Genomic DNA, 12,683 nt, shown 5'->3' with positions numbered 1-12,683 from the left:
GCCTTAGGCCTAGTCAACCAGTTAACTGCGGAACCCAAACTGAAAACTTCATCTTGTGTCTCATATTTTTTTCCTCTGGACTATGTAAACTGTGTGTTCAATATAACATATTATATCATAGTGAATTGCTCAGAGTGCATGTTGAATTGAATTAAATTAAATCTATTCCACTTTACCTACTTTATGATTAAAATGACCTGAAGCTGGAGTGTATCTTGGTAAATCGACAAGAGGTCTATTCCAAGAGCATGGATGGCAGTTTTTAAATCCCCTATGACAAAAAGTTTATTTGTACACATTTTTGTAAAAAGGCTACCTTATATTTCAAGACAATATTGTTTGTGGTAAACCAGATTATGTTTTCCTAAATTCTCTCTCTTTCCTTCGGATTTCTAAATTCTAAATGATACATAATGCTTTACACAAAAAGTAATGTCTCCATTTCTTTAAGTATGCAGACTTTTAAAAATCCCACAAAACCAAACATGACAACTTACTAGAGCTCATTTTGTCCCAACCATTAACCTAGGAATTATTATTTTAATCTTTATCTTCCTCACATACTTATGTTAAATCACCAAACGTTATTTCAATCCTGTAAATATCCTCAAGGATATCTACTTCCATCCATACCATGGCCCATACCCTAACCGGGTCTTCTCTAAGTAAGAGGATTAGCCTCTTCATTGGTGTTCTGTCATGCAGTCAGTCTGGTTCAACTGCAGTTGCAGAATTCTCTACTTGGCAGGCATGGGATAATCTGATTTTATCAGCACCCCGTTTAAAATACTTCAGTGTCGGCTGGATGTGGTGGCTTACACCTGTAATTACAGCACTTTGGAAGGCTGAGACAGGTGGATCACCTGAGGTCAGGAGTTTGAGACCACTCTGCCCGACATGGTGAAACCCTGTCTCTACTAAAAATACGAAAACTCGCTGGGTGTGGTGGTGCGTGCCTGTAATCCCAGCTACTCAAGAGGCTGAGGCAGGAGAATCACTTGAACCCAGGAGGCAGAGGTTACAGTGAGCTGAGATCACGCCACTGCATTCCAGCCTGGATGACAGAGCGAGACTCCATCTCAAAAAAAAAAAAAAAAAAAAAAAAACCTTCAGTGTCACATTATTCCTTGAATAAAGAATAACGTTTGGAAATTTCAACATCATTTATCAAACCCTTGGTGGTCTTTCCCCCTTTTAGCTAATTAGAAACCATGTCTCTATTCTGTCTCTATTCTGGCTGCCTTGGGCTTATTTCAGATGCTTCGGTGTGTTAAGCTCTATTTCCTACAAGCCTGGAAACATTCTATTTCATTTGTGTGAAACATTCTTCCTTCTCCTTTCCTGGAATACTCTTAATTTTCCTTTCTTAGCCTAAACATTTCCACTTATCTATCACTCTCAGGCCTACGTAGGCCCTGCCATGACATATTTCTATAACAGTTGGTATTTACCCTTTTGTAGAACAAATCATGCTTGTAATTGCTTTTGATATTTCTATTTTCCTTCCTTATTCTCTGATCTTGTAGTACAACATATGGTAGTATTCAATAAATATTTGTTGAATGAATAAATTACTATGTCAGAATTGGCATAATTTCAGTATTTTTATCAGTTCAAAAAATACTCTTTGAGGTATCAACATATATCAAGATAACTATCAGATATCATATTGATATATGCTGGGCTCAACATATATCAATATGAGAAAATGTACTGGTACTTAAATATTTGAAATATTGCATAAACTGATATTTTCTATTTTCCCACATTCCATATTAAAAACAATTACAAAACTTTTAACAGAAATTGATCAATTAAGACAATGCAAAAGAATTTGATTTAAGGACCTATTAAATTTTAGTTCACTTACTAATATAGAATACACAGAAAATGGTCAGTGATTTTATATGCAATCACATAATTTTGAATCTAAGATTTTTCTTAGTTTTTAAAAAACTTGAAAGAGGTAAAGGTGTTCTTTCTAACATTCAGGTCTGATTTTATCCAAAAATTATTTAGTGTCTTACATTTACCCACAAAATAATTTTTTTCCTAAATCACTTTCCAGTCAAAACAATTTTATGTGTTCTCTGCACTCTGGTAAATTAATCAACTTTTGTCACTGTACAAATGATTTATTCTAATAGATATGTCAGCTACAGCATTCTACCACCTGAAATATCCTCCTTCCATAGCTTTATATATCCTAAGCCTGCTAGTTTTCAAATTTCCATTAAGATGCTATCAGTTCCATGCAAATCTTTCTAATCTATTTTCTAAGTTGTGTTCTCAAGGAAACAGGTCTGAGATGGAGATTTGCTTGTATGCAGGAGGTTTATTTGAAGTGCTATTGAGAGAGCACTCGCAATGGAGTGAGGGAAGAGGGACTAGACAGAGAAAGAAATGAAAGCCTGAGGCAAATACAATACCAGTTTAAGTCATCCAATGGACCAGTCTATAGATAACCCTTCAGACTTGTCCCTTGAAGAAAGGAATTTAGACATTTCTAGTTTTGTAATGACTGTTCATTGGATCCATGCTGCCCCTAGAAAGAGGGTGTAGCAATTTCTGTTCATGGCAATTCCTGAACAGAGGCTCAGATGTCTTTCTTGGCTGTGAAGCAACTATCTCAGTGTGTGACCACAGCACATCACACTCTTCTCTAAGATTCTACCATATCCTATATTTACCACATTTGGGTCCTTTTGTTGTTTCCAGCCTTAGAGTGTAGCTCTTTGTATAGTCAGTCAATATTCACTACTGGTCTCTAAATTTCCTCTTTTTTTTGGGGGGGGGGTTAACCCATAAAAGAATTTGCACAGAACATTCTACAGTATAGACATTCGATAAATACCTGTTAAAAGAGTGATGAATACATGAATGAAGTGCCCTCTTGGAAACTGTTTCAGTATTAAAAATATTAGCACTAAGAAAAGAATGAAAAATGATTTCTATTTAAATATAGTAGACTTCTGTAAATAAAAACAGGCTACTCGTGTTGCAATGACATGGCACTATTCCAAGAAGGTAGATCCACACTGGGTAAATTGATTTCTAAATATCCCAGGGGAGTGGTTTTCAAATTGTAGTTCTAAGAACTGATTGTGGTGGGAGTCTGTGGAAATCCTCTCCTACTCTTTTCCTTAGCAGCTGAAATTTATTGATTGTATTTATACAGTTTAAAAAGTTTGAAAGCTTGCTCTAGGTTATATAACACTAACAAATTTAATTATACAACATGAAAACCCTTTCCCAATATATAAATACAGTTTTCATGAGAGGCTACAACAATATAGCTTCTCATAATAAACTAAAAATTGGAAAACAAGCCATATTAAAACTTAAATCTGGTTTATTTAATATTAACCGAGGGTGTTTATTCCCGTAATCTCTTGGTGTGCGTGTTTAGCCAAGTGACTTTGACAAGAGTGAACAAAAATGATTGCCATGAACAACAAAAATGGTAAATGGCACGGTATACAGACACCAAATTAGAAACCAAAAAACCTGGTATTTAAAGCTAGTTAGCTATGCAACACTTAGTACATCATTTAATTTTCTATACCTAAACATGGAGTAAAAAGGTTAGATTAACTTTATTGTGACTTGCTACTCTATAACTGCATAAGTTACTAATAAAAATGTAAAAGAACTTAAGTGCATAATATAGTAAAACAAAAATAGAAGAATACTTTCTTTACAAAATTTTAAAAAATCCTCTTTTTAGATAATGCCCCTGATGTGTTTAAGAGTATACTTGTTGCATGCTGCTTTTTAGGTCTATGTCAATACATACAGTAATAGAACTGGAGTGATTAATTTTATTTGACAACGATATCAATCTGTATTTAAAAAATACAAGAGAACCAGTAAATAAGCTTGGAAAGTTGATCAGGTCAGTCATAAAATATATGAAACATCAATATCTTCCTTTAACACCTACAATAACTAGTTTGAAAATCTAATGGAACATATCTCATTTATGATAGCATGCACACACACACGCACATGCACACACACACACGCATGCACACACAGACATCCTATAAAATTTTAGAAACAAATGCCATGAAAATATGTGTGAAGAACACTATAAATCTTTAATCAGTGTTACAAAAAGCTGACTATATGGATAGATGCCATGTTATAGATGGAAAGACTCAATATTTTTGAAACTATAATTTCTTCAAAAATATTATACAACATCCATGTAAATAACAATGGCACAGGGCTGCTGATAATATTTGGCAGAAATGAACATGCAAGCATTAACCACTAATTTTTAAAAAAGAATAAAAATGAGGAGGCACTTATTCTACCAATTCAAACAATAAATTATAAAGCTCAGGTACACAAGAGTACCTGAGAAACAGCAACCTTGCCCATTAGTAGACATTTACACTACTATGTCAATGACATTATTTTTAATTCTTTTGTTTCATTCCCCATAATAAGAACATAAATTAGGGATAGGAACTTGTTCTCTTCTTGCTTGTAATTTGTGCAGCAGCACACAGATTTGTAATGTGTATGTAGCATGCCCTTAATATAGGCATTTTGTATTTACTTGAATGTAATTAAAACTTTTATCACTAGATTATTTCCATTGTAATAAGGAACCTGACCTCATTTGTGTTGCTGGCTACTGACTTCTTTTTAAGCCTTACCCTCCCTTTCTTTGACCCCACATCTGTACAGTCTGATTAAGACACGCCATCCTGCACCTACTTATTTGATACCTGTGGGAAACTTGACCTTCTCAAATCTCCAGCCCACATGAGTGGAAACCTTTTCCCAGCCCTAACCTCTAGTCACCAAAAAGGCCCAGGCAACTCCCTCTGTTTTGCCCAAACCAGCCTGAATCTGGTTGGGGCCATTCTGCTCTTCCTGGGAGTCTCTATGTGAATAATGAACTTTCTTTCTCACTTGATGTGTGGAGTATCATCAGCACTGACATCTAAACAGGTGACCAAAACCACACATATGATGTAGAAAGTAATACCATTAAAAAAAATCCATTTTAAGGTCAGTTTGAAATATGAGACAAAAATATAAAATTGAACACTTGCAATCATGTATATTATTCAAACTGAGTTTCTTGACACAAAGAATGGATATATTTCTTTAAAACGTGACACTGGGGCAGAAGCTGAGAGGGACAAATGTACACATAGTCCCACAAAATAAAATGTCATAATTATTGTATTAAATAATTGTTTGGGTTATAAATTTTCTAATAGCAGTATCTTATATATTAAATTTCTACATGAGAAATATTGACATATTATGGTGTCTCTCTTTCCTTCCTCCTGATCCTCTCACTAAATAAGTGTTTCCTAAGCAACCTCCTAATCTATTATTTTGTCTTTGTATGAAAGCTTCAGAAGAATAAATATATTCAGGTTCCTGCATCCTAGCCAAACCATGAATTAATAAATTGGCAGGATTAGAATCATGTTCAACAATCTCCCTTGGATTTATACCTGTCAGCTTTCTACATAGATAAGGCTGGAAGATTTTGGCAACACCTTGAAGCTAGATTAGACTTACTCATTTTTCAGTTGAAAAGTCTTTCTCTGCCAATATATTCAACACATTTAATTCTCAAGTACTTTTGTTGATAACAGCCAAAATTCTCATTAAAATTTTCCTTGGCAAAGAAGACACAACATTACGATGGTTTGAAATCCCCACCAAAACTCATCTTGAAATGTAATTGCCATTGTAATGGTATTAAGAAGTAGAAACTTTAAGAGATGATTGAGGTCATGAGAGTTCCGCCTTCATGAATGGAATAATGCTGTTATTGTAGTAGTGGGTTAATTGTCACAAGAGTTTGGTCCCCTTTTTGTCTCTGTCTCATGCACTTGCTTGCCAAGTGGTGTCCTTTCACCTAGGATAACCCTTATCAGATGCCAGCCCTGAGCGCTTGGATGTCCCAGTTCCAGAACTGTGTGCCAAATACATTTCTGTTCTTAATAAATTACAAAGTCTATCGTATTCTAGCAGCAGAAACAAATCAAGAGAGAAAACTGGTACCAATCAGTGGAGCTGTTGCTATAATACATACTTGAATATGTGGAAGTGACTTTGGAACTGCATAAAGGTAGGGGCTTGAAGAATTTGAAGGATCAGACTAGGAATAAAAAACTGTACTGCTGTGAGTAGAGCTTTAAGGGCAATTCTAGTGAGGGCTTGGAAGAGAGAGCTGTAGAGAAAGTCTGAATCTTCTTAAGAGTTTGTTTAATTTGTTGTGACCAGAATACTCATAAAAATCTGGAGAGTAAAGGATATTCTGATGAGGTCTCAGACAAAAATGAGGAACAGGGTATTGGAAACTGGATTGAAAGCCATCCTTGCTGCAACGTAACAAACACCCTGGCTGAATTGTGGCCATATTCTAGGACTTTGTAGAATGCAGAACTTAGGGGCAATGAACTAGAGTATCTGGCTGAAGAAATTTCTAAACGGCAGAGCATTCAGGCTTCTGCCTGGTTACTTTTACCTGTATGTAGTAAGATCTGAGAGAAAGAAATGACTTAAAGATAGATTTTATATTTAAGAGAGAAGCAGACAAAACATTTGAAAAACTTACAGGCTGGCTATGTAAAGAGTGAAAACGTATGTTCAGGGCTAGGTGCGGTGGCTCACACCTGTAATTCCAGCACTTTGTGAGGCCAAGGCAGGCAGATCATGAAGTCAGGAGATCGAGACCAGTCTGGCCAGCATAGTGAAATCTTGTTTCTACTGAAAATACAAAACAAATTAGCCAGGTGTGGTGGCACGCGGCTGTATTCCCAGCTATTCAGGAGGCTGGGGCAGGAGAATTGCCTGAACTCAGCAGGTGGAGGCTTCAATGAGCCTAGATCACACCACTGCACTCCAGCCTGGGTGACAAAGTGAGACTCTCAGGAGAGAATGCCAAGGGTGCAGTCAAGTAGTGTTTGCTAAAGATATTAATATGGCTACAAAGGAGCGATGTGCTATTTATCAGGACAATAGGAGAAAGATTTAAAAGGAATTTAAAAGGAATTTCAAAAATCTCTGAAGCTGCTGCTGCCCTCACAAGCTCTAGGAAGGCAAAATGATTTCAGGGGATATGCCCAAGGCACTCATCATAGGCTCCCTGTCCAGGGTCACCTAGCAACTCTTCTCCCCACATTCCAGTGTAACATTCTTCAGCTGCCCCAGTTATGGCTCAAGTGGACCCAGGTGAAGCTTGGGCTGTCACTCTGTAGAGTGCAAATGGTAAGCTGTGGCAGCATCAATATGGTGTTATATCTTCAGGCATACAGAGTGTGAGAACTGTGGCTATGCGTTCCTGCACCAAGATTTCCAAGGATGTCGCAAAAAGCATGAAGACCTAGGCAGAGACTTGTCTCCAGAGTGAAGCCACCACAGAGAGCCCCTACTAAGACAATGTTGAGTAAAAATGTGGGGTTGGACTTGCCATAAAGAGTTTCCATTAGGGCAATGACTACTGGAGCCATGGAAGTGGGACCATCCCTAAGACCACAGAACTGTAGGACTAAAACTGTGTGTGACTCCAACCTGTGAGAGCTGCAGAAGCTGAGTCCATCAAAGCCCTGGGAACAGGGTTGCCTGAGGCCTTGCAGGCCCAATCCCTGTCCTAGTGGATCCAGAAATTAGGACATGGAATAAAAGGATATTGTTTCTCGACTTTATGATTTAATGTTATTTTTTGTGTTGGGTTTTAGACTTACTTAGGACCAGTTGTCGTTCTTTTCTTGCCTATTTCTCTGTTTTGGAATAGAAATGTCTATCCTATGACTCTCCCACCACTGCATTTTGGAAGTAGATAATCAGTTTTGAATTCATAGTTTCACAGCTGGAAGAAATTTGCGTCATGATGAATCATGTGAGTCTCACCCATATCTGATTTAAATGAGACTTTGAAATTTGGACTTTTGAGTTAATGCTGAAACAAGTTAAGACTTTTGGAACTATAGGGATAGAATGAATATATTTTATATGTAAGAAGGACATGAGTTTTGGGGGTCCAGGGATGGAGTACTATGATTTTAGTGTCCCCTCCTAAACTCACATTGAAACTTATTTGCTATTGTAATGGTATTAAGGATGGGGACATTGAGGTGATTAGGTTATGAGGATGCCACCTCATGAATAGATTAATGTCCAATAATGGGAGTGGATTAGTTATCCAGGAAGTCTTGGCCCCCTTTTTCGCTCTATCTTGTGCAGCTGCTCACCATGTGATGCCCTTCTGCCATGAGATGACCCTCTCCAGATGTGGGTGCCACGGTCTTAGACTTCCCAGCCTTGAGAACCATGAGGAAAAATCTTCTGTTTTTTAATACATTTTCCAATTTGTGGTAAGCAGTTAGAACAGCAGAAAAGGGACTGATACAAGTACCAAGAGAAAGATTCAGGCTCTTCTCTATTTAAAATATTTATTTCCTCTACTTCTAGTTTTTGTACTCCTAGCTTACTTCTAGTATTAATTTTTTATATTTTACTCTGACTTTTTAAGGTCATTTATATTTCATTTGACTAGCTATTTTTCTTTGGTTTTCAGAGAAGAAAGGAAAATAAATGCAGAAAGAAAAAGGATGGATAAAATAAAAAATATAAGCTTCCAAATGTCTGTCTCCTTTGTGTAAAGGGTATGGGAGAATTTGTTTGTTTTATTAATCATTTCATTTTAAATCCAAGAGGCTGTGCAAGACAAATGGAAAATGTCAGGAAGGATGACATGACAAAGAGTCTAATAAACTGCAGAATGCTTATACCACTGAGAGGAGCTAAACAACATAAACTGCCTTCTGGGAATGGAACAGGTAGCTAAGCCAAACAGATTCACAGCCGGGATAAGCAACACATTGACAGTGAAGAAGAATAATGCAATCAGTTACCCCAAATAGTTCACAAATGCTGCAACATGTTATCTGCTTATGAATTCTATCCTTATCATGAGATAAATTAAAGACCATCACATTCAATCTCTTACCGTGTATATTATCTAACTGGAAAAGTGCTAATTGAGTCTATTGTTAATTTTTTTAGTGGATGGTATGTGTTTTTTAAAAGTCTTTTGTACTTTGTGACAGGCATCAAAATAATTTCAGTATCTCTAATGCTAGTGGCAGTCAAGTCAGTATATCTCAACCATACATTTTTTTACTCGCATAAAATTCCCTTATAAATAAATAGGGAAGCCTCCCCTTTTTATATGTTGATGACTTTCTCACCTTTTTCCTTTTTCAATATTGTATTTCACCATTACACTGTTTTGCGCTTTGAATTGGCAGAAATATGAGAGAGGAAACCCTTTTTCTAAAATATGTCAAATAATTATTTACCATATCCTTTTTACATGAAAATTAAGAAGTTACCTTCTTGATGGTCTCCAACATGGAGCGCCCACCCTGCCATGGCTTAGAGTTCTTTCTGATACATGACAGACTTGCCATGCTATGCCACTTTCGGTCTTCCAGCTTCTTATGAAAGGCATTAGCAAGCAGAAGCACTGTGTCATATATGTAAAGGTTGGAAATCTGAAAAGATATTAGAAAGTGATCATTAGAATCATTGACACCAGTCATCAAGAATAAGGAAAAAAAAATAATTGTCTCAACTGCTTCTGTTCATGTCATAGATAGCTGGTTTACTGGGTTATTAAGCAGAAGGTTTCTTTTGTCATTTCCTGGGCAATTTTGTCATTGAGAATGAAGTCTTGTCTGATTGTATGCCTCAATTGCTTTTTCAGCTTATTTTGGTGTGAAAGAGAATATTAAAAAAAGAAAGAAAGAAATTTTGACAGAGATAAGGCTGTTAGTGTTAGACCTTAGAAAATCATTGGCCCTTATTTCTCTCTGAGGAGGTAAGAATCTAAGGGTTTAAGATTGGAAGGGCAAACTGAATAATACATTTTCTGAATATGTTAAGTTTTTGCATTCTAGTTATTCAGATGGAAAAATATCAACTTGATCTCATATATGAGTGTCATATGTACATAAAAAGGAAGCCGTCAACTGTGTGTATGTTTGTGTATATGGAGATTCTGTAAGGAAATAATGAAAGAATAGGACCATTTATAAATATTATAGTGATCAAGGATCTATACAAAATTATACAGGTGTACACATGCATTGCAATTCATTGATTTCAAAAATATCATAAACTATTAACTGTTTGTGAATGTGTGTTTACATTAACACTTGCTTCTTCTAAGGCAACCATGTTATCAGCTTCTTTCTACATAGATTGAAAAATAAATTATAGCCATTTATTTTTTGCTAAGGTTAACTGCATTCTTACAATTAAGTTTTGCTAGAGATACTATTTATACTATTGATTAATCATTGAAGCTGCTTATTTTTATTAAAATTATTCAGAAAATGTAATACCGAAAGGAATCCTAGGTCAATAAAAGCTGCTTAATGTTATATTTCCTCTGAAGGAAAAACTCAATATAAAATTTAAAAAATGAGGAATCAATGTAGTGATGAAAATTAATCCATCTTAAAGCATTTGTGTTTTTCAGATTTTTAGAAGGATATTGTTATTACGGTTTTTCCTAAGAACATATGGAAGAGTATATGGATTGTCCTCGGGGTATATTTAATCATGGAGGAAATTTTTAAAGTAGTCTACCCGCATCACAGGATGATACTAAGCTCTGGCTATTGAGACAATTAGAGTCTGATGCTATGCAGAGTTTTTAATAAGAACTTCCTAACAGTGCCTTGTGAGTTTTCTTTTACATACCATGTAAATCTTCAATCATTTGTGTTTGTGAAGTATCATTTTATATATATAATACTTATAGGCCTTTTTTGAAGAGACATTGAACACTCAATGCATTATGTGCAATGCAAGTTTGTCTTTCATAAGGACATGTTAGGACTGACTATTTTCACTCCCCGCCCAGCCACTCCCCACTTTGCCCAATAGTTAGTAGATAGACTACAAAAGAATGGCTGAAATCTGCTATACAGCTAAAACTAGTCCATGAATCAACATCCAGGTTGGAATTAGGCAGTAAAGACCCAAAAGGAAAATATATAAATTACATAAAAGATACACGTCCAGGGAAATCAAAATAATACACAACCGTCTTGCCTTTCCTAACCTCTCCTGGTTCTACTGCCTGACTTCCTCTTCCTTCTCTAGCTTTATTTTACTCTTCCCTTTGGTGAACATGTATTTAAGATTGTTGAGAAAGCATTCCTCGCTATCTCCTCACCTTTCTCCAACTAGTTAACATTTCTCAATATTTAGTTCAAAGACCACCTCTTTTTATCTACTGGAACACACAGTGCATGTCTTTGAAACATATCAGAATACTAAATCTTTTTTAAGATCTACCTTTTCCACAAAAAATAAATTCCTCCTAGATGGGGATCATATTGTATATCTTTTCTCTTCCATTTTTCCCTGTGATTTATTTCTCTTAGACTTAGCCTAAAGCCTAGCACATATTTGGTTTTTGATAAACAGTTGTCAAGCAAAAGAAGACAAAGAATGGAGAGAGGAGAAAAAAAGAAAGTCAATTTTATTTATTTATTTTTTTATTTTTATTTTTTTAAATTATACTTTAAGTTCTAGGGTACATGTGCATAACATGCAGGTTTGTTACAAATGTATACTTGTGCCATGTTGGTGTGCTGCACCCATCAACTCGTCAGCACCCATCAATTCGTCATTTATATCAGGTATAACTCCCAATGCAATCCCTCTCCCCTCCCCGCTCCCCATGATAGGCCCCGATGTGTGATGTTCCCCTTCCCGAGTCCAAGTGATGTCATTGTTCAGTTCCCACCTATGAGTGAGAACATGCGGGGTTTGGTTTTCTGTTCTTGTGATAGTTTGCTAAGAATGATGGTTTCCAGCTGCATCCATGTCCCTACAAAGGATGCAAACTCATCCTTTTTTATGGCTGCATAATATTCCATGGTGTATATGTGCCACATTTTCTTAATCCAGTCTGTCACAGATGGACATTTGGGTTGATTCCAAGTCTTTGCTATTGTGAATATTGCCGCAATAAACATGCGTGTGCATGTGTCTTTATAGCAGCATGATTTATAATCCTTTGGGTATATACCCAGTAGTGGGATGGCTGGGTCATATGGTACATCTAGTTCTAGATCCTTGAGGAATCGCCATACTGTTTTCCATAATGGTTGAACTAGTTTACAATCCCACCAACAGTGTAAAAGTGTTCCTATTTCTCCACATCCTCTCCAGCACCTGTTGTTTCCTGACTTTTTAATGATTACCATTCTAACTGGTGTGAGATGGTATCTCATTGTGGTTTTGATTTGCATTTCTCTGATGGCCAGTGATGATGAGCATTTTTTCATGTGCCTGTTGGCTGTATGAATGTCTTCTTTTGAGAAATGTCTGTTCATATCCTTTCCCCACTTTTTGATGGGGTTGTTTTTTTCTTGTAAATTTGTTTGAGTTCTTTGTAGATTCTGGATATTAGCCCTTTGTCAGATGAATAGATTGCAAAAATTTTCTCCCATTCTGTAGGTTGCCTGTTCACTCTGATGGTAGTTTCTTTTGCTGTGCAGAAGCTCTTTAGATTAATGAGATCCCATTTGTCAATTTTGGCTTTTGCTGCCAGTTGCTTTTGGTGTTTTAGACATGAAGTCCTTGCCCATGCCTATGTCCTGAATGGTACTACCTAGGTTTTC

General features: G+C 36.2%; 1 protein-coding gene across 2 annotated transcripts in view; it reads right to left on the bottom strand.

Annotated features, from left to right (window-relative positions):
• GRID2 (glutamate ionotropic receptor delta type subunit 2) overlaps positions 1-12,683 on the bottom strand; it is a 1,566,068-nt gene that overhangs the window by 568,095 nt on the left and 985,290 nt on the right. For both annotated transcript variants that reach the window (XM_030916966.1, XM_030916977.1), the window contains one exon: positions 9,375-9,536. In XM_030916966.1, coding sequence (XP_030772826.1) covers positions 9,375-9,536 — 162 coding nt within the window. The remainder of the gene's footprint in view (positions 1-9,374; positions 9,537-12,683) is intronic.

This window comes from Rhinopithecus roxellana, chromosome 2 (genome assembly GCF_007565055.1).
Source record: "Rhinopithecus roxellana isolate Shanxi Qingling chromosome 2, ASM756505v1, whole genome shotgun sequence".
In the NCBI taxonomy this organism is placed as follows: Eukaryota; Metazoa; Chordata; class Mammalia; order Primates; family Cercopithecidae; genus Rhinopithecus; species Rhinopithecus roxellana.
The sequence above is the reverse complement of the archived record's forward strand: the minus strand, read 5'-3'. Positions and strand labels throughout refer to the sequence as shown.